Source organism: Phodopus roborovskii, unplaced genomic scaffold (assembly GCF_943737965.1).
Source record: "Phodopus roborovskii unplaced genomic scaffold, PHOROB, whole genome shotgun sequence".
Taxonomy (NCBI): Eukaryota; Metazoa; Chordata; class Mammalia; order Rodentia; family Cricetidae; genus Phodopus; species Phodopus roborovskii.
The window spans coordinates 70,248,963-70,270,445 of record NW_026126418.1 but is presented as its reverse complement, the minus strand read 5'-3'; the positions used below and the strand labels follow the sequence as shown (position 1 = coordinate 70,270,445).

Below are 21,483 nucleotides of genomic sequence, written 5' to 3'. Positions count from 1 at the left end.
CTCTTCCATCTCCCTCCTGCTGCCAAGTCATTTGTTCACTTGACTGGAAGCACTGCCCAGGGAAATAAGTGGAAATGAACCAAGACCCTGTGCGTCCCCTCCACCAGGCACACTGTCGGTTTCTGGGCAAAGGTGAAGAGGAGGCTGGGGAAGCTGAAGTTTCTTAGCGAGAGCCCTCTCTCTGGGGGATCAAGAGGCAGTTGGCAGCAGGAGGACGAGTCAGCGGTGCTGGGGGGACAAAGTGCACCAACAATTGTGAGGCAGATATGATGGCGATGACTGGCCAGCTCCTTGGGACAGGTCTGCCCTCTGTGGTAGCTAGGGAACCTTTCCACCTTCCCCAAAAAGAGGAAGAACAAATGGGGAGATCTGAGTATGGACATCTGAGTTGCCTGCATTCCTGACTTCTTCCATCCTGCATACTCGTACAGCATCCACCCAGGCACTGGGGGTGAACTGAGGGGGACCAAAGTAGAAACCAACTCCTGACTCAGCCCACAAAACCTTCTGAGAGCTTGCCATGCTTTCCAGAACAGGATCTGGGCATGTGTGCAAACATTCGTGTGTACACATACAAACACAAGGTTGCAAAACCTGAGGACACATCCCAGACAGCCTCATCTGTGGCCCTTGGTGGCCAATGATGCAATTCACAAGGACCCTACTTACAGGGGCCTTTAACCTCAGAAAAGTCAGCATGCACCTTCTTGCTATCTAAAGATCTGGTTCCACACCCTTCATCAACAGCCACATTTATTGAGTGCCTAGTGTATACTAAGCAGTTACCATAAACTAGTTCAACTGAATCCACACAGAAAACATAGTAGACTTTATATGAAAACCCTATTTAAAATATAAGGTTAAGCCACTTGCCCAAGCTCACACAGCTTCTAACATGCTGGGCTGCCCAGACCTTAGTGTCTACCCTAGGCTACAGGGCTGCTGGTAGTCTCTCTGAGTATATCAGAAGGAGAAGGAAACGGAGGGAGCTATCATCTGTGTGTGTTCACACATGCACACTGGATGAGCAGAGCCCCCATCAGCCCTGGAGGAAGGAGGTTGAGGAGGAGTGATGCTGTGTTTTCCCGCCCACTGCTCTTTGAGCTGAGATGGAGCTTGCTAATCCACTTATTTGATAACTCGCTTGCTCCACGTCTATTTGGAAGCATGCAATCTCCCACGCACCAGCTCCATCGAAAGCGAGGTAGCTTTGCTTATTCCTCCAAACCTGGAATCTGATCTGTGTTTCTGGGGATGGAGTGATGAAACTATACCCGCCAGTGGACAGTAATGAACCTAAAAATAGAGGGTGCAGGGAGTGGCGGGCAAGAAAGGGTCTCCAGGCCTAACTGTCTGGCACTGGGCAATCCTGCCTGCTCACCTGCTCACCCAGTTCTTGGGATCCTCTCTACCTAGGGAGAGGTATAAGAATGAGGAGGCTGGGAGACAGACTGTCCCCTTAATGCCACTGCCCGCATCCAGATGCCATTGCCCACTATTCCAGGTCTGGAGGCAGTGCCCTTGCTCTTGGCACTCTGGAATTTCCAGAAGAGTCATAAGCTGTCCACTGCCTAGGTCTGTACAGTGGATGTGGTTATCCCCAGGTCCTAAAGGGAGAAGCACCTCTACTCTGGGGTGGGTGAGAGTGTCTGTGCTCTCTTCCTTTTGCCCGGCATCTCCTTACCCTTGGAGTGATTTTCTCAAAGGCCCCAAAGATATGTGGGTAGCAGTGACCCAGGACTAGAGCAGGCAAGGGCCAGGAGGAAGCTCTTCTCACAGCTCCAGATGCTCTGCTCACTGGGGCTTCTCAGTAGTGTGGGGACTACTAGAGAGCTTGTCACAATCCCCGTGCCCACGTATGCCCAGCCAAACAACACAGGGTGATTAACACAACACAAACCTTGATTAATTGGTTTGCTGGCTAGCTGGTTGATTGGGTAGCTGGCTAATTGGTTTGTTGATTGGCTGGTTGATTAGTTGGCTAGTTGGTTGGTTGGTTAGTTAGTTGTTTTGTTGGTTTGCTTCCCCGCTGAAGTAGATCAATGGACTTAAGGTACATGAATGTTGTTACATATCCCTTCCTTTTGTTCTAACGGGCAAATTCTGAAGCTGCTTCTCTGGAGTGACATCATTTAAATAGCTGACAAGAAGCTGATGATTGACTAAAAGAATAAATCTGTACCTTCTGGCCCAATCTCACCACCCCGCCCCCATTTGAGGCTTCACCTACAAAGCTGGTAACTATCCAGGTAAACCCCCCCCTTGTGGCTTTCCTACTTGTCCCTCTGCCACACCTCTTAAGTCCCCAAAGAACAGTAGAAAACTACCCATGGCCCTTTTTGCAGGGGCTGCCCCAATCTGTGTGGGTGCTGTGTCACTCACTCCTAAGCCTTTATTCTGGCTGCTGAGGACCCAGAGAGGGGACCCACTTAAGGGGCTCTCACTCTGCAACCCTGAACACATTGCATTTGCCACTCCTGTCCAGAGCATCCTGAGGAGATCACACAGACTTGTTCTTAACCAAATATGCCATTCTATGTGCACAAATAGGCTGCTGGACAGAGCCAGGGAGGTGTCCTCAGGAAGAGGTGCTTATTCAGACACCTGCCACTGGGTGGAGCCTTCAGATAGAGGTGTCCCAGCCTGAGAAGGGAAGCAGAGCAGCTGCTTGTACTTGCCAATGTACTTGCCAAGTAAGCATGAAAGCTTGAGTTCCATCCCCAGAACTCCCTCACTTGTAAACCAAGTGCCTGTGATACAGGCCATGAAGCAGAGCTAAGTGAAATCCTGCCAGACATAGGGCTTACTGGCCAGCTATCCTGTATCCTTTGACAAACTGAAGACCCATGAGGTCTGTCTCAAACAAAAAATAGAAGGTGCCTGAAAAATGCCAAACTTGCTCTCTACCCTTCGTGAGCGTGTGTGTGTGTGTGTGTGTGTGTGTGTGCGCGCGCACACACACACACACACACACACACACACACACACCACCACCACCACCACCACCACCACCGTCATGTGTACACACCCATAAACACATGCAAGGCATAAGCACCTCCCCATATACCCAGAGGAAGCTGAGGCTGGCTAGAGGCAGGCTGGAGAGCAGAGGGAGTAGCTGTGTTGGGGGAAATGGGCAGGACTAAGGTTCAAGGCTTGGACTTGAGGGACTCTGGGTGCTAAGGCTCAGGAGGCCATCGCTTTACACAAGTACCTGGAGTCAGGTTGAGGATGGGAGGGGAGAGGAAACTGAGGGGCTGGTTCTCCTGGGGGGACACGACAGGACCTGGGACAGCCTTACCAATTAATGGTGATTAAAGTATACTACACCTCTGTGCACCTTGCCCTTTGGCTATGCCTGTCCCAGGCCCCAGCTAAGGCCCAGTTGCCCCACTCTTCAGCAGGGCAGCTGCCACCAGCAGTGGGAATAATGAGGGCTCTAAAGGCCCCAGGGATATGTGGAGGGAGGGGCTGAGCTGTCCTTGCCCCACCCTGCGCTGGAATCCTTGCTGCCTTTTTCCCTCGTGATGAAATATTCATGTCAGCAGAGTAGGACCTCTCTGGGAAGGCTGCCTGTGTCTAGCTTACGCCCTGCACAGGCTTTTAAAGAACAGGACGCTTTTCCTACCCTCTAAGCATTTTCTAAGTCTCCAATCAATACTGCACTTTACCAGTGGCTTCCTCTTCTCCAAGCCCTACCCCCACCCTACCCCTTCCTCTCGCTTCCTTTCTTCCTTTCCTCCTCCCACCTCTCCTCCTCTCCTTTCATTTACTTGTTTAAAAAAAATGAATAAATAAAAATGTTGAACCATTCATTCATGTGGTGTGTGCAGCCCCTAATGGGGGTGAAGTGGGTGGGTGAGGAGGGCAAACCACCCAGAGTGTGAGAGATGGGGTGTGCAGATGCCACAGGTGGGAGACAGATGGACAAAAGCACTGAAGCCTTTGAGCCTGCTGAGCTCCTGGTGAAGAAGGGGCAGGCTTGGACCTGCGTTTGTGTCAGTTGGCAGAGGGAGTGCCTAAGATGCACAAGACCCCAGGTTCAATCCCCTGCATTGCATGAACTGGGCACGCTGGCACACAGCTGTCATCCCAGCACTCAAAGGTAGAAACCAGAGGTTCAGGAATCGAAGGTCAACCTCAGCTATGTAGGGTGTCTGAGGCCAGCTGGGATATGAAAATTCTATCTAAGAAAAGGTCAGGAGGGGCAGACTTGGTCTCACCTAGTGCACTGGAATGGAAGATGTTGGTGGCCTAATGAGAGAAAGTAAGACCGTGAAAGGGGTCCCAGAACAGGCATTGTAGAGCATGTGCCAAAATAGACAGCCAAAGTCTCTGAAAATAGAGCAATCCAGTTTGGGGTTTTCATGGTAGTGAGCACCCTGTGTGTAGATGCATGCGAACGTAGAGAAGTCACCCTCTTCCCGGGCAGGGCCTATGTGTGTCTGCTCGGTAGGTGGTGCACTGAGGGCCTGGAGCACATCCATTGCATGTGGGGGCCATAAGGCTGAGTGCCAGGCACGCTTCAGAACTGGGAAAGGGTTTCCCACCCCAAACATTCCTGGAAGTCTGGCTGTGGGAAGAATTCACATATGCCCAGGGCAAAGCAGAACGGAGCCTTTTTTTTTTTTTAAAGACAATTTCAAGCTCTTGGAGAGATTAACCCTCATGTAGTCACTGCCTTGGCAAACCCTCACCCCCACTCCCTGTGGTTGCTCTGATGGAGGAAGCCAGTCATACTGAGGCTGTGTCTCTGCAGGCGGTGTGAGTTGGAGCAGTGTCTGGCTTTCCACCTTGAGCCAGCAGACCATCTCCTAGGTATCTCAGCCACATGTACAACCCTGTGTCCTAAGGTCCTCTGAAGGGATGAGAACCAGCATCCACCAAACAGACTGAAAGTCTTAGGGTTGGCATTTCCTCAGCTGCTTTTTGGGCTCATGGCCTTACCTGGATACAGCTCTCAGAACACGATGAGAGTCCTGGCTTGGCTGTTCAATGCTGCTACATGAAGCAATTTCTGGGGAATGCCATAAAAGGAGGGGTGTCCTGGTCCTTGCTCTCCTGGACTTTACTCTTGCATACAGAAGATTCTAGAAGGAAGGCAATGGTGGGTAGGTTTAAAAAGACCTTCAGGTGTCTTCTTCCAAAGCTGCTCTGCATAGTGAAAGACCAAGAAGTGTTTTTCTGACTTGGGCTAAAGCCATGACAGGCTTGGGAGATGGACTGAGACTTTAGGTCCAGAGTAGACCTCTACCAAGGATATGGTCACTGAGTCTGGGTCTAGAAAAAGAGCATGGTTACTAAGGTTCTGGATGGTGCTCTACTAGGATGAAAGATTGGGGGTCATGTCCAGCATAGGCAGCTTGTACTCCCCTGCCTGCATGACTGATAGAGCATGGGAGAATTGTCCCCACAGAATAAGTCTCTCTAGATGGCTGCCACTCGAATGGGTTTCTGCTGATTCGTGAGAGTGAGGCAGGTGACCTTGCTGTTGCCTGGGGCAGAGGAAAAAGAGGGAAGTAATCAATGAACCCACAGAACGATACAGAGAGCTAGCTGGAGAGAGGTGCTCAGAGAAGGAGGAGGGAGTTTGGGATGCAGGGCAGCCCGAATTAGGACCAGCAGCGAACACAATCTCCATTTCCGCCTTGTTAATAATTCATGCACTGCAACTTTTCTTACCAAGAAATAGGAAATAATTTGTTAGGGCGAATTCCCCCAGCACTTGGCTTTCTCCCTGCCACTGGGCCTGGGGGTGGGGGGTGGGGTGGCTCTGTTCTCTTCATCCCAAGCTGCCAGGGGAAGGAGGGCTATGCAGAATTTGAGACTTTAGGATAGTGATGACACTATCAACTCCTGCTCTGTTATTTCCTGAATAGGGAAACTGAAGTACAGATAGATCCAGGCCCAACTCAAGGTTATATGTAACAGTGTTAGGGACAATGCACCCAAGAAGTCAATGTGCTTATCGACTTCCAGCCTGTCCAGGCCAGGACCAGTTCTCCCCAAATCCACAGAGAAGGGAAAGGGTAATGTGATTGCCTCTGGACTCTCCACCTTCACTTTACCCCTAAGTCTCAAGCTGTATTGTGTTTTCCCTTATCTCAGCACCCTGTACCCTGGACTACTCCTTGGATGTCTCCTGCTTCTCACCTGGGACACAGAAACCACCTCTAGACCCGCAGTGAGGCTGACAGCTCAGCAGCCAAGTTCAAAAAGAATCTGTCAGCTGTTGAACTGTTCAGGGCCTGCCCACACAGCCGGTGGCAAAGACACAGGCTGTCAGCCTCCTGGGTGTGGGGGGCGGTGGCACAGGCTGGGGGTGGCTATGTCCTTTCCCTCTTGGATAAATGGCAGTTGCTTTACTTGTCTTAGAGACACTGGGCATTGGAGAATCTGCCCCCCTAGGATGCAGAAAGGAAATTGTGGGTTGGGACAGGTGCATCCATGGTGGTCCAGTAATTAATTTCTTTCCTGAATGCAGCATCCCTGGGAACACATTACACAAGCACTCATCATGTGGTATCCAGACAGGGTCTCACTGTGTAGTCCCAGCTGGCCTGTAATTCCTCATATAGACCAGGCTGGCCTCAAACTCACAGAGATCTGCCTGCCTCTACCTCTGCCTCCCAAGTGTTGGGATTAAAGGCGTGTGCCACTATGCCCCAACTCCTTATTGACTTTCATTTATTCCATCAGGATTGCCTGAGTCCTCAGAGGATACCAGGGGCTAAGGCTTCAGTGGGGAAGGAGACAAACAAGGTTGCTGCCCTCAGGGAATTTACCCAATACTTGTAAAAGAAATAGTGTATTTTCCTCCCCCATTCCATGTTCCTGGCTAAAATAACTATCAAAAGACAAAGATAAGACACTGAAGAGAGATGGAGAGGTGGCTCAACAGTTAAGAACACTGGCTGCTCTTCCAGAGGACCTGGGTTCAATTCCCAGCACCATCTGTAATTCCAGTTCCAGAGGATCCAAGTCCTTATCTGGCTTCCTCGTGCACCAAGCACACACATGGTATACAGATATGCATGCAGACAAAACACTTATACACATAAAATAAATAATATTTTTAAAAAGAGGCTGAAGCTGGGTGTTGATGACACACCTTTAGTCCTAGCACTCAAGAGGCAGAGGCAGGTGGATCTCTGTGAGTTTGAGGCCAGCCTGGTCTAAAAGAGCTAGTTCCAGGACAGGCTTCAAAACTACAGAGAAGCCCTGTCTTGAAAAACTAAACAAAACCAATCAAAAAAAAAAAAAAAAAAAAAAAAAAAGAAAAAAGAGGCTGAAGAGATAGCTCAGGGGTTAAGAGCACTGACTGATTTTCCAGAGAACCCAGGTTTGATTCCCAGCACTCACATGGCAGCTCACAACCATCTGTAATTCCAGTCTGGGCAATCTGATGTCTTTGGGCTTCCATGACACCAGGCATGTACATGGTGCACAGACGTATATGTAGAAAAAAACATCCAAACACATCAAATAAATAAACAATTCAAAAAGAAAAATTAGGGCACTGGGGGTGTGGGTGAGTGTTACAGCACTTGCATGGTGTACAGGAATCCCTTTATTCATCTCTAGCGCCAGGAAGAAAAGACAGGAAGAAAGAAAGAAGGAAGGAAGGGGGAAATAAAAACATAGGTTAAAGCATACAGATGTGTTCAGTTTAAGTTTTATGTGACACATGAGCCTTCATAAAGAATAGAACCAGGGTGAATCTGTGTATTCTTTTGCCGGTGGCAGGAGGGGGGGGGCCACAGGGTTTCTCTGTGTAACAGCCCTGGCTGTCCTGGAACTCACTCTGTAGACAAGGCTGGACTTGAACTCAAAGAGATAAAGAGATCCATCTGCCTCTGCCTCAGCCTCCTGAGTGTTGAGATTAAAGGCATGCAACACCACTGCCTGGCTTGAATCTGTGTATTCTTAAAATAACTTAAAATTCTGTGTGGTATTGGCATACATCTTTAATCCCAACATTCAGGAGGCAGAGGCAGACAGATCTCAGAGTTCAAGGCCAGCCTGGACTATAGCACAACTTCTAGGACAGCAAAGGCTACACAGTGAAACCCTGTCTCAAAAAACCGAAAATAATCATAATAATAGTTTAAGGTTTTATTTTTATTGATTTATTTATTATTGTGAATGTGAGCACATGGTGTGGGACATGTGTTCTGTGTTGAGGTCAGAGTATAACTGTGGGTCCAGTTCTCTTCTTTTGCCTTTTTGGGGTACTGGGGCTTGAACTTGGCATATTAGACTTGCAGGACAAGTGCCTCCAATGCAGAGTTCCTTCCGTTCTGCGCTTGGTGTGAGGGAGATGATAATAGAAGAGAAAAACTGGGTAAGAGGCCTGATGGAGTTTCATAAACCAGAGGACCTTAGCAAGGCCTGGGTGCTCAGACTCTTGTTTGACATCCTATGTCTTTAGAATTAAGGGGTCCCTGTCCATTCTCCCAGACAGCCCCCCCCCCTCAGTGAGGGCTTCACAACCTGCTGAAGAGAAGGGCCAGGAGTAACCTTGGTGCATAAAAGTTTCTCAAATCTTTCCACTTGAAATAGTTCAAGGGGGCTGGAGAGATGGCTTGGTGGTTAAGAGCATTCACTGGCTGTTTTTACAGAGGACCAGGGTTCAATTCCCAGCACCCACACTGGCAGCTCACGACTTCCTGTAACTCCAGCACCAGAGCATCTGGCCCTTTTTTGGCCTCCATGGGCACTTGAACACATATGTGAGTGTGTAGGCATGCATAGACACACACACAACACACATAACATAAATAAAAATAAAATATTTAAAAATGCATAGTTTGAGGTAGCATTGTTGAAACCCAGCAGGTCTGAAGAAGTTGGAAGCTCATCCACACTCAGGGAACTTGCCTGTGGCTGAGAGGATCGTCAGCCCCTCCTAGCCCACCACAGACTTACCCTGCAAGCCCCTTGTGAAGCACCAAGTGGGCCCATATCATGGGCAGTGACTGAGAATTTGTCCCCACACAGGTTTGGGTTTCAAGCCCAGTTGGATGAAGCCATCCATTTCACAAGCCCAGACAGTTCCAATTCTGGTGACCTTGAAAAAGCCACTTGGCTTTTTTGAGCCTCTGTTCCCTTGTCCTGTGTGCTGTGTGAAACCCAGGTGATGCCACCACACAGAAGACGCAATTTTACACAGCCCATTCCTGTGAGAGGAGGGAGAGGGGAGATGGAGGTGGATGCTGGGAGATGCTGGGACTCTGGGGACTCCATGACATAGACCACCTGAACATAGGCTGCTCGAGCCCCAAGAGGCCAGTGAGGACTTCCGGGTTAGGGGTTTGGAGACCCACATGGCTGGGCTTTCCCAGATGAGGGCTGCTCCTGCTTGACAGCACTTTACTTGTCCCACTATACTTTCACCCAGAGTTCCTCCATGTGTTTGCCACCTGGACCCTGACTCCTGCCCCCAAAATAACAGAAAAGCAAAATCATTACAGAGTCAAAAGTGCTCAAGCCTGCCACAAAAAAAAAAAAAAAAAAAAAAAAAAAAAAAATGTTTCACCAGTCTGTCTCCTGCTTAAAGACTTTGCAAGAGCCCTGCCATGCCACCCTACCCCACCCTGGTGCCCTGTGCTGCTGGTCCAGGGTGGCTGTGCTGCCTACCTTGCAGGTGACTTGCTTGGGGTGTGTGGAAACAGGAAAACTGCGGAGATGCTGAGCTCCGATTCCCCAGCATTTTCCAAAGTCAGTCCCATCGTCTCCAGGGGAGTGACATCAGGCTGGTATGTACTTAGTGACCATAACAACATCTGCCCCTGATCCTACAATCACTGAGCTCCTCTGGACTAGCTGTTACTAAATTAGTCTGTGTTCCAGGTGGCCTGTGTCATGGAGTCCCCAGGTCAGCATCTACCTCCATCTCTGTCCCTTGTAAGGCAGCTGGGTTACCCCACACCAGTTGACATGCAAGAATCAGCTACCTTATGGTGACATCACCTGGGTTTCTCATACACTCTATCTCACAGAACACAGGACAAGGAAACAGACAGAAAAGACAAGTGGCTTTCTCAAGGTCACAAAGCTTCCAGAGGGTGAGCTTTTAGATCTTAGGACCAGTTTTCCTTAATGGCCCCACACTCTTAAACAGGGGGTTCTAACACAGACTTAGAGTCCCAGGGGCCCCTAGATCCTGTATGGGAAATGCATGTGTGTGTGCATGTTTTGGTGAGCACATATGAGTGGAGGCCAGAGGTCAACCTTAGGCATCACTCTTTAGGCATGGTACACCGTGGTTCTGAGACGTGTCTCATTGGCCTAGAACTTCCAATTAATCTAGGCTGGCTGGCCAATGGGCCCTGTGGCTATTTCTGCTACTGCCTCCACAGTTAGAACTGTAAGTATACTGAAAAACATGGTTTTTCAGGCTCAAACATAAAGTCCCTACAGCAAGCACTTTACCAACTGAGCCATGCCCCAAGTCCCTAAGCCCCAACCCCCACCTCACCCCACCCCTGCCAAGGTCTTTAAAATCAAGTATGTGTGTACTTGTTTTGGGGTGCTAATCATTAAGTGGCCAGAGAAGCAAGTGCTGTTTTTGATAACATCAGCACTTAACCTGGGTTCCCTTCTGCAAGGTAAAAGGGTGCCCGAAACTCACCCAATGTTGACTGTCCTTGTCAGGCCAGTTCATTGGCTGTTTTCACTAACACTTAATCTGCTCTGTAGTCATGGGGGCTGGGGACCCAGAAGGCTGGCAAAGTCACCGCTGCCTCCCGCTGTCCTCAGCTGTCCCTCTGCTCACTCCAGTGGGGGTGGAGCTGGCTGGAACTCCCCTGGAGTTCTCTCCCTACTGTGGCATGGAAAGCAAGCCGGGGCCTGAGCCAAGGCGTGTTCAGAAAGAGGTTGGCTCAGTGTGTCCACAGCCCGTGCCTCCTTAGTGACATAGGATGCTGAGATATTGTGGCTGTGAGGTGGGAGGAAGAGGGAAGGATACGAGAGAACTGTGCTGGCCATGGCTTGGGATTATTTGCTGCACTCGTAGCTGGCAAAGCCCTCTCTGCAGCCAGCATGAGCCTGGTAAATACACAGGCTGATTCATTAGTGTCCCACCATCTGCTTCCCAGGGGCTGGGGTAGGGGGCTGGCAGGCTGGGCAGCATGTATCCTTAATCAGGGTACATTCCCTAGACCCTGGCAAAGCCCCTGTACCCATCTTCTCAATGATGGGTGGCCAGGAACAGCTGATGGCTTTGAGGAACACTGTCCCTGCCTCCCCACCGCCACCCCAGGACTAATAGCAGGCTGGTGGTAGGTAAGGCAGGGGGCCGGAAAAAGATCCAGGAAAAAGGTGAGGTATGATGATTCACAGCAGCTGGGGAAGAGGGGAGGTGTGTGTGACAGGAATATCGACAGTCAATATGAGATGGGCAGACATTAATAAAATTACTCACGGACCAGGTGGTCTGGGAAAGGACATGGCCTTAGGAGGAAGGTAAAAACAACAAAACAAGGCTGATAGAAAAGGCCCAAAGAGTCCCTGAGAACACCCTGGAAAACCCAGGGTCAGCAACACCCCTCTGAACTGCCACCCCTCCCACTTGGCTCACTAGGATGAGCTTGCCAGGAGCTGACATCTTCAGCAAAGATGTTTACTGCTGGAGGTGTGGTTCCTTCTGCAGCCTCATTCCTTATGGTGTATGTGGCCACCTCCATCCGTCTCATGCCTTTCCCCCAGGTGTGTGTGCATATGCCCCGTGTTTCTGTGTGAGCCCCTTTTCTTTGCTTTCTCAGAAGAAAAAGGACCACCAGAGGGGTCCTTCAACTATTTTTTTCTTTTTTCTGAGACAGGGTTTCTCTGGAACTTGCTCTGTAGACCAGGCTGACCTCAAAACTCACAGAGACCCACCTGCCTCTGCCTCCTGAGTGCTGGGATTGAAGGTGTGCGCCACCACCACCCAGCCAACTCTTTCATCTTAAAAAAAAAAAAATACAGCCATCTGCCTTTTGAGGTTGCTGAGGGTTAGGCATTAACAAATGAATTTGAGGGGACACAGATGAGCCCCAGATAAGCATAGGGAAATAGGAGAAAGGGGGTGGGGAAGCACCCAGGCTGAATCAGCTGTCCTGCAACTCCCTCACTCATGTACAAACAATAAGCATGTGGCCTCCCCACTCCACTCCCAGTGCACCCACAGGGTACTTTGCCCTGGGCTCAGAGTGTCCTTCATGCTACCTGTGGCAGGGGGCTTAGGGGTGACCTTGTAGTCAGCCAGTCTCCTCCAGCCCTTCTCCTGCTCACTGGGTTTAGCCTCTGCTTGGCATCAAGCCTATGGAGGTCACTCAGACCCTTCCCATTCAGGCCAACAGCATGAGACACCAGAGGAAGTAACAAAAGTCTCCGTTGCCATTGTGCCACACTTGAAAGGGGGTGTCACTGAGGCAGTGTAGGACAGGAGGAGGAAAGAAGGGGGTGGATGAAGGAAATGAGAGGGGAGGAGAAGAAGGGGAAATAAGAGAGGGAGAGGGAGGGTTGATAGGGCTTGGCTTCTTCTCAGAAGTACTTGAAAAGGCCTGGGTTCATCTTGCCTTCCCTGGGCCTCAGTTTCCCACTCTACTCAGTAAGATGCCAGACTGGTGGGAAATTCATTGTACCCCCAAGGCTTCTTCTGGTCCCACCCATCATCAGGGCCAGGCAGGTAGGGTGGACACTGGCACCACAGGGTGCTAAGGACAGAGCTATTTTGGTCTGTCAGGGCTTTGTAGGTCCTGCCTTAGAGAACCCCCCAGGCTAGCTGTGCCCACCGAGCAGCTCTAGGCAGCCAGGCACCAGCCCTGTGCTACGGAGGATCAAAGTGCATGGCCAGTGGCTGACTGCAATGTTGCTGGCCAGGGTGGCTGGGGATAGTGGCAATGTGTCCACCCCCCTCAGGGACCTCATGGCTCATTAGAGAGTGAGAGGTTTTTAACTCAGATCCAAGTACTTTGTCTCTGCACAGACACCTGAAATATTCATCAAAGTAGCTATGTGGACTGGGGCACTGTGCGGCTGTCAGTGGCAGGGTTTGTTGTTTGTTAATTAATAGGTCTACCATCCAGAGCAGTTATGGGCTTGTAGAACACATAGTCAAGAGTACAGAATATCTAAGAGTCCCGATTTCTGCCCACCCCAACCCATTATCTCATTATCAGGCACCTGTTATCCATGTGGGACTTCCCACTGCCTGCATCTGGGGTTTGGTGATGGCTAGCAAATGCCTAGGCACTGGGCAAGCATACACTGGCCCTACCCTGTGATCAGCATCTACTTCTGGTTGCTCTTCCTCTGCAGGAGAACCCCTACCTGTGCAGTAACGAGTGTGATGCCTCCAACCCCGACTTGGCCCACCCACCCCGGCTTATGTTTGACAGGGAAGATGAGGGACTGGCCACCTACTGGCAAAGCGTCACGTGGAGTCGCTACCCCAGTCCACTGGAGGCCAACATCACCCTCTCATGGAACAAGAGTGTGGAGCTGACGGATGATGTGGTGATGACTTTTGAGTATGGCCGGCCCACTGTCATGGTCCTCGAGAAGTCCCTGGACAATGGCCGCACCTGGCAGCCCTACCAGTTCTATGCAGAGGACTGCATGGAGGCCTTCAGCATGCCTGCCCGCCGAGCCAGAGACATGTCACCCTCTAGTGCTCACCGGGTGCTCTGCACGGAGGAGTACTCACGCTGGGCAGGGTCCAAGAAGGAGAAGCATGTGCGCTTTGAGGTAAGGGACCGCTTTGCCATCTTTGCCGGCCCTGACCTGCGCAACATGGACAACCTGTACACGAGGCTGGAGAGCGCCAAGGGCCTCAAGGAGTTCTTCACCTTCACTGACCTGCGCATGCGGTTGCTCCGCCCGGCGCTGGGAGGCACCTACGTGCAGCGGGAGAACCTCTACAAGTACTTCTATGCCATCTCCAATATAGAAGTCATCGGCAGGTAAGGCCCAGGGCCACAGGGATGTCACTGAGGATGTCAGCTCTTTCCTGGACTGTTGTCACCTGGTTCTAGAGATGTCACCTAATTATAAGAATGATACCTAGTTCCTGGGGATGTTATCTGATATCTGGGATGTCCCTGGTTACCTAGGATGTCATCTGGGTACCCAGAGATCATCTCTTTCCTGGGATGTCAGCTGGTACCTGAATGTCTCCTGACATTTAGGTTGTCACCTGATTCCTGGAACGTTTAGGTCAGCCTGGTACTAGATATAACCTTGTTCTCAGGATGCCACCTGATTTCAAGGAAGTCAACTGCTTCAGATGTCACATAGTATTACATCATAGGACTGCCTATGCAGTCAAGATACCCAAACTTTGATGTAATTGGGAGAGCTTGTGTGGGTGTTCAATGCCAGGGAAGGCAGGTGGAGGGCATCATCCAGAAAGTTTGTTCATTCGGTAGATTATTGTGTTGGCTTTATGAGAAGTCCTCATTCCCAAGACACCTGTGGAACAGGGGAGCTTCCCTCTGGACCTTGGGGTACTTAGATGAGTCAGACATGGCAAAGGGCTCACAGCCATGCCCAGTGTGCAGTGCATTAGTTGGGCAGTGGTGGAGCACACCTTTAATTCCAGCACTCAGGAGGGAGATAGGTGGATCTCTGTGAGTTCGAGGCCAGCCTGATCTACTGTGTGAGTTCCATGACAGCCTCTAAAACTACAGAGAAACCTGTCTCAAAAAAATAAATAAAAATAAAAATAAAAAAGAAAAGAAAAAGAAAAGGTATTAAATAAAATGAATGGAGGCCAAAGGAATGGCACCAGAGGGTGGGAGCAGGCTGACAGGGCAGTGTGAGGCCTGAAGGTGATGAGACATAACAGGGGCAAAGGCAGCATCTGGGGCCCTGTTGGGGCCTCGCATCTTGTATGTCTCTTCATAGTGGGCCCTGTGCTGCTATGAGGAAAAGCCATTAGCTGCCCCACGTGCCCCATGAGCTTTTGGTGGTTTTCCTTTTTGCTGTTGTTTTGCGCGCGCGTGTGTGTGTGTGTGTGTGTGTGTGTGTGTGTGTGTGTATGCATATATACACACATACATTTGGGACATTTATACAATAGGACTGTATTTGCTTTGCATCATTTCTACCCATTTTACCTACTTCCTTGTTCAGCTTTTATAAGACATACAGCATGCCTGTGTGTGCTTCCATAGTCTGATCAGGATTGAGAAGAAGGGTGTGGAGGCATGGAGTGGGGGAAGCCTCCAGCCAGTCCCCTCCTTTGCCCGGAGGATGGGGTGAGGTGGGTGGGATAAACAGGGTGAGCAGCACTCTTGATTGCTGCTCATGCTGCAGCTTGATTTCTTTCATGTTGATGTGTGTGGATTCCTGGAGATGGAGACAAGGTGACTAGTCAGAAAGTAGAGTCAGGCTCAAAACTGGCAGAAAGAAGCAGATGTATGTTGTGGCCTGTGCTGCGGGAGCCTGTGATTTCTAGTTCCTGCTCACTTGGGTCAGAGTGTTTCAAATCTGGGACGTTCTGGAAGCCATGTGAAAGATGGCCACTGTCTTCATTCCTTTTCCTGTTGCTGTGGCAAAATACCCTGAAAGGGGACAGAAGAGATGGCTCAGCAGTTAAGAACACTCACTGCTCTTTCAGAGGACCCTGGTTTGGTTCCCAGCATCCACACAGTGACTCACAACCATCATTAACTCCAGTTCCAGAGATCTGATGCTTCTGACCTACATGAACACAACATACATGCAGACAAAGCATTTACACACATACAAATAAGTAAATCTAAGAAAGACTTTAAACACCCTGATGAAAGTAGCTCAAGGGGGGAAAAATGGTTCACAGAGCAGTCCACTATGGTGGGGAGGGTCACAGCTGTAGAGCAGTGGTTTCTAACCTTCCTAATGCTGCGACCCTCTAATACAGGTCCTCATGCTATGGTGAGCCCCAACCATAACATTATTTTCATTGACACGTCATAACTGTAATTTTGCTACTGTTATGAATCACAGTGCAAATACCTGTGTTTTCTTGTGGTCTTAGGAGACCCCTATGAAAGGTTGAGAACCACTGCTATGTATCATGTCCCCAATCAGGAAGCAGACAGCAATGAATGCAGGCTGCCTCGCAGCTCCCTTTCTCCACTTACGCAGTCCAGGATCCGTGGTAAGGAATGGTAGTCGCTCATAGTCAATGATCTTCCCAGCTCAACTGGCAAAATCAAGATAATCCCCACAGGTGGTTATGGTGACACTCACCTTTAATCCCAGCAGAGGCAGGGGGATCTCTGTAAGATTGAGACCATCCTGGTCTATATAGGGAGGTTCAGGACAGACAGGGTTACATAGAGAGATCTCATCTTAATAAACAAAATAAAAAGATAATTCACATAGGCATGACCAGCAGTCTGTCACACAGGTGGTTCTAAATGGTGTTGAGCTGTCAATCAAAGGTATTGTAGCAGGAACCACAGGCCCACTAATTTTAGCTCCTTAAGGTAGCATCCAGATCCCCAGGCCCTCAGAACCCTAGCTTGTTTTCTGTGTCCACTGCAGCATGAATTCTAATTGGTCTTAATAACAATAATATAACCTGTAGTCAGATATAGGGGTTAGTGCTGAAAGATCAGAGAAGCAGAGCAGCCAGATACTAGTTCTTACCTCTAGTGAATCCTTAGACCAAAGGGGCAATTCTGTCCCTAGGAATCCTCAGACAGAATGGGCTGCTCCTGTCCCCTCCTGCCTTATATTCCTCTCTTCTATCAGCCACATTACTTCCTGTTTACACCTCCCTGCTGCTGGGATTAAAGGCATACAACTCCCAAATACTGGGATTAAAGGTATGAGCCACCACTGCCTAGCTCTGTTTCTCCTTTAGACTGGATCAATCTTGTGTAGCCCAGGATGCCTTAAACTCACAAAGACCCTTCTACCTCTGCCTCCCGAGTGCTGGGATTAAAAGTGAGTGCCACCACTGCCTAGACTCTATGGCTAACTAGTTGGTGTCTCTGCACTCTGCTCTTCAGGCAAGCTTTATTTGTTAAAGCATAAACAAAATATCACCACAGTCCACTGTTACAGGGGACCCTATTCTTCAGTATGTCTAAGACCCTGATTTAGAGGGCCGAGGGCTCTCTCCTGTGGTGGTGGCTGTCAGGACCTAATGTACCTTAAGCCCCAGCAGAGTAACAGCCATCTCTCTGGTAACCTAAGGTTCAAGCCTCACCCCTGCACACTGCTCTCTGGCCCTCTCATTTCCATCTGAGACAAGACTGGGGCCACTGGGAACCACAGTCTCCACAGCAGGGTGGCAGGGCCATCCCAGCATTCTCTTGGCACTCAGCCTTTGTGGGCACAGGGATTCTCTGTCGTGGTGGCAAAAGTGTGGCAATCAATTCACAGACAGAATAAGTACTCTTCAGGTGGCTGGTTGGCAGGAAAGCAACAGCTTGGTTATTGATTAATTAAGTCTGGTTAGATGGCACGAGGCAAGTGTGGGAGCCAAAAGAGGAAGCCCCTGAAGTTCCCAAGTGTTTTCAGGTTCTAGGGCTTCCTCATCCCATGACACCTGCCTCCTTCTGTGATCTGCTGACAAAATAGCAGCGAATAACCCCTAAGTGGATATCAAGTGTGTGAGGTCTCATGAGCCCAGGCTGAAGCACTGAACAAGTTGGACTTGACCCAGGCCCGTGGAGCTCACCCTGCAGGCTCAGTACTGTTCTTGGCCTCCCGTCTCCACTGAACTAAATGTCAGGCCACCAGGATCCCAGTCCAACCTCATCCATTGACAAGCAGGCCTCACACAGTGAGCCACTGGCCTCATGGACCCCTGGGTTCTCAACCTGGCTCTGACTTCATACCTCAAATGCTGAAGGAGTATACACCACAAGGCAGTGTCCCAACCTCCTCTCCAAAGTCTCAAGTTCAGGATCTGAGACACCTGGCAGGGTTAATACAAATGGGCACCAGAGGTGTGCAGGGCTTTGACAGAAGGATCACACCAGTGGCTAAGACTGAAATCCTGCCACCAGGACCCTGGGATTCTGCCTCCCTGAAGCCCCATCCCCAGGGCCCATTCCTGGAAGGCTGGAAGGTGATGGGAGCTATTTTCTCTTGCATGTGGGGGAGCTCAGGTGCACAATCTGGGCAGGAGAGACTGGTTCTAAAGTGTGGGGAATCTGGGCCAAAAGCTGCATTGGAGGAGGAATGAGATCATCCAGGCTCCTGTGGAGCAGGGACACACTCAGCCTGTCCCAGCAGAGCCCTGAATTTCCAGGGAGATTTTATAAGACCCACCATGAGCCTAGAGGGTGGTGGGGCACACATTTAATCACAGCACTTGGGAAGCAGAGGCAGGTAGATCTCTGTGAGTTTGAGTTCCAAGACAGCCAGGGCTACACAGAGAAACCCTGTCTCAGAAAGAGAGAGAGAGAGCCACCATGAATTGGCTCCCATGTGGCAGGTGTCAGAGAGGTCCAGAAAGCAGTATCCTTGCAAAGCCCCTCCAGTGAGCAGCAGAGGGGGGTTTTTCAGGAATCAAGCTGCCAAATGGAAACCTGCCTGAGCCTCAGTTTCCTCACTTGCAATATGGAGCCATAGAACTGATCTCCGCACTGTGTAAGCTGTTGATGAAATGATGACTTTGTAGTGTGCCCTCTTCCTTTATTCAGGTGGCAGGAGAGAATGGAGGACAGGGAAGATGTCCTGGCCACACCCAGCCTAGATCCTGGAACCTTGGCGAGGCATGAGGAAGTGTGCCTTTGGGCTAGCAGAGTTTACAAACCCAAACAGCCCCCAGGACGGGGAAGCACTGGGAGAGAAGACAGTGTGTCATCAGAGGCAATAGGAGAGAGGGTAGCCTGTGGAGAAATGCAGCCAGCCAGCCCCTTGCACACAGCAGCAGGATACAGAAGCCACATAGCATGCACTTGTGTGAATCTCTTGCTCTGTAAGACACCAGCATCCCCTTCCAAAGTCTTTTGGACAATGTGAAACAAAATAACCCTGCAATCCTCAGGGTGCCCTTGTATCAGTGACAGTAGCCAGCCACACAGGTCCTTAACAGGGTGACATATGGGGGCTACCCATCAGGTCTGGGAGTCAGAGGGAAGTGGAGGGGCCACCCAATTTCCACTGCCAGACCTTACTCTAGAGATAGGTTTTTCTGCCCAGAAAACTCTTATAGGATCCAAGGAACCTGCCATGCTGGGATTTTATAACCCAGGGACAGAAAAGCAGTAGATTCCCTACTCAGCATGGTTAGTGCCAGATGTTGGCTGTGTTTTGCCCTCTTTTACTCTGGGAGGGGCCACAACCCTCGATACAGAGGGAACCTGCTTGATCCCTGCATCTTCACTAGGTCTGGAGGAGAGCTGTCACTGTGGGCTCTGAGCCACACCCACCCTGGTCTTCTCCCTTGACCCTGCCCCCTCTCTTGCCTCCCTGTTTTTTTTTTCATAAACCTCCTGTCCCTATTGATCTCCAGTAACTGGAGATGCAGTCACAGGACAAGAATAGAAATGACAGAGAGAAGAAAACCTCTGCCGGGGGCAGGCAGGGAACAGGAGGGAAGGTGCCTTTCTACTCACCCTGTGCCTGTCTCCTTTGACCCCCTACTGCAAACATGAGTGTGAAGAGAACTCTGAATGGCTAGGGAGAATGGATCTGTCCCTCAGCAATAGTGACTGTCACTTATAGAGCGAGTTTCTCAGGCTACTGGCCCCTTGACTTTTCTGTGGTTTCCTCATTGAGCCCTGCCCCCAGATGATTGTTTCACCATTGCAAAATGGGAAAGTGGTGGCTGGAGGTTAAGAAATGGATGGGGCTGGTATTCCCAGTACTCAGGGCAGAGTAGGTGGATCTTTGTGAGTTTGAGGCCAGCCTGGTCTACATAGTGAGACACTATCTCAAATAAAAGAGGTGGAGGGCTGGGTGTGGTTGCACACACCTTGAAACCCAGCACTTGGGAGGCGGAGACAGGTAAATAAATTTCTGTGAGTCCCAGGCTAATGTAGGCTACATAGTAAATTCCAGGATTGGGGGGCGGGCTATGTAGAGAGACCTTGTCTCAAAATAAATAAATAAATAAATAAATAAATAAATAAATAAATAAATAGGAGGAAGAAAAGAAAAACAAATACTGTGCATACTCATTAAACGGCTAAGAGTTGGAAAACAGAAAATCATACGTGTTGGTGAAAACAGGACAATCTGCGTTGCTTATAGAAATGTGAAATGGCCCAGCTGTGGTAGGAATAGTAATGATGTTTCCTAAAAATGTTGAATATGGAATTAATATGTGATCCACTGATTCTCCTTCTGATCCACCCAAAAGAATTTAAAGCAAGGACCTAAGAGATACCTATACACCCATATTGCATCAGCAGTTCACCATAGTCAATGATGCAGACAGCTCCTCTGAAATAAAAAAAGAGAAAGAGTTGGCATCACAGCTCAGTGGTAGAACACTTAGCTAGAACATACAAGGACCTGGAGTCTACCCTCAGAACCACACAAAAATTAAAATGGATGGATGGGTGAGAGGACAGATGGATGGATGGATGGATGGATGGATGGATGGATGGCAGATGGATGATAGACGGGTGGGTGGACAAATGGGTGACTGGATAGATGGATAGGTAGGTGGGTGTATAGAACGATAGGTGGCTGGCTGGCTGGCTAAATGGCTTCCCATATTGTACTGTCCAAGTAAAAAATCTAGTGTCAGTTGTGACCAATTAAAACAGGAGACCTAATCTATCTGTCCTCCTTCCCACCTCGTAGAACAGAGACAGTGACCATGAAGTGTAAATGAACTTGTCCCTGAAGAGTGTGTAGGCATGCTCAAGCCACTGGGGAACAAAAGTCAGCATCAGCTGTCATGAGCACAGAGGAGAAGCTCTGGCTTGCAAGGAGCCAGAGGGTCCTCCTACCTGGACCTGTGGGCTCTTAGGAGGACAGAGGGTCTGAGAACTCCCAAGAAATGTGTTCTAAGTGTTTGCATGTGAGGTCTTCTCAGGAAAGGGCCCACATGGAACTTGTTCTTCAAAAGACTCTTGACCCCCTATGTATTTTGTGTGTGTGTGTGTGTGTGTGTGTGTGTGTGTGTGTGTGAGAGAGAGAGAGAGAGAGAGAGAGAGAGAGAGAACATACACTGATAAAGACAACTAAAAAGAGAAAGGTTTGTTTTAGCTCACAGGTCAAGGTTACAACCCATCATAGTAGGAAGTAGAGACAGCAGGAACTTGGTCACATGACCTATAATCAGGAAGCAGAGAAATGAATACATGCTGCTTGTGTAGTTCAGGATCCCTGCCCACAGAATGGTCCTGCCTGCAATCAGGGTGGGTCTTCTCACATCATCTAAGGGTAATTCCTCACAGGCATCCTCCATGCTATTGGTAATCTTGGTAATTGTCCCCAGGTGGACAGAATCTTGTTTTATGGGTGACTCTAGATTCTGTCAAGCTGACAACACTCACCATGACAGGCACAATCATTTATCTTTAACTGCCTCTCATCCAC

The 21,483-nt window shown here is 49.6% G+C and overlaps 1 protein-coding gene across 5 annotated transcripts in view; it reads left to right on the top strand.

The window, feature by feature from the left end:
• Nucleotides 1-21,483, top strand: part of Ntng2 (netrin G2) — a 59,433-nt gene that overhangs the window by 12,817 nt on the left and 25,133 nt on the right. For all 5 annotated transcript variants that reach the window (XM_051185010.1, XM_051185008.1, XM_051185009.1 and 2 more), the window contains exon 4: nucleotides 13,303-13,946. In XM_051185010.1, coding sequence (XP_051040967.1) covers nucleotides 13,303-13,946 — 644 coding nt within the window. The remainder of the gene's footprint in view (nucleotides 1-13,302; nucleotides 13,947-21,483) is intronic.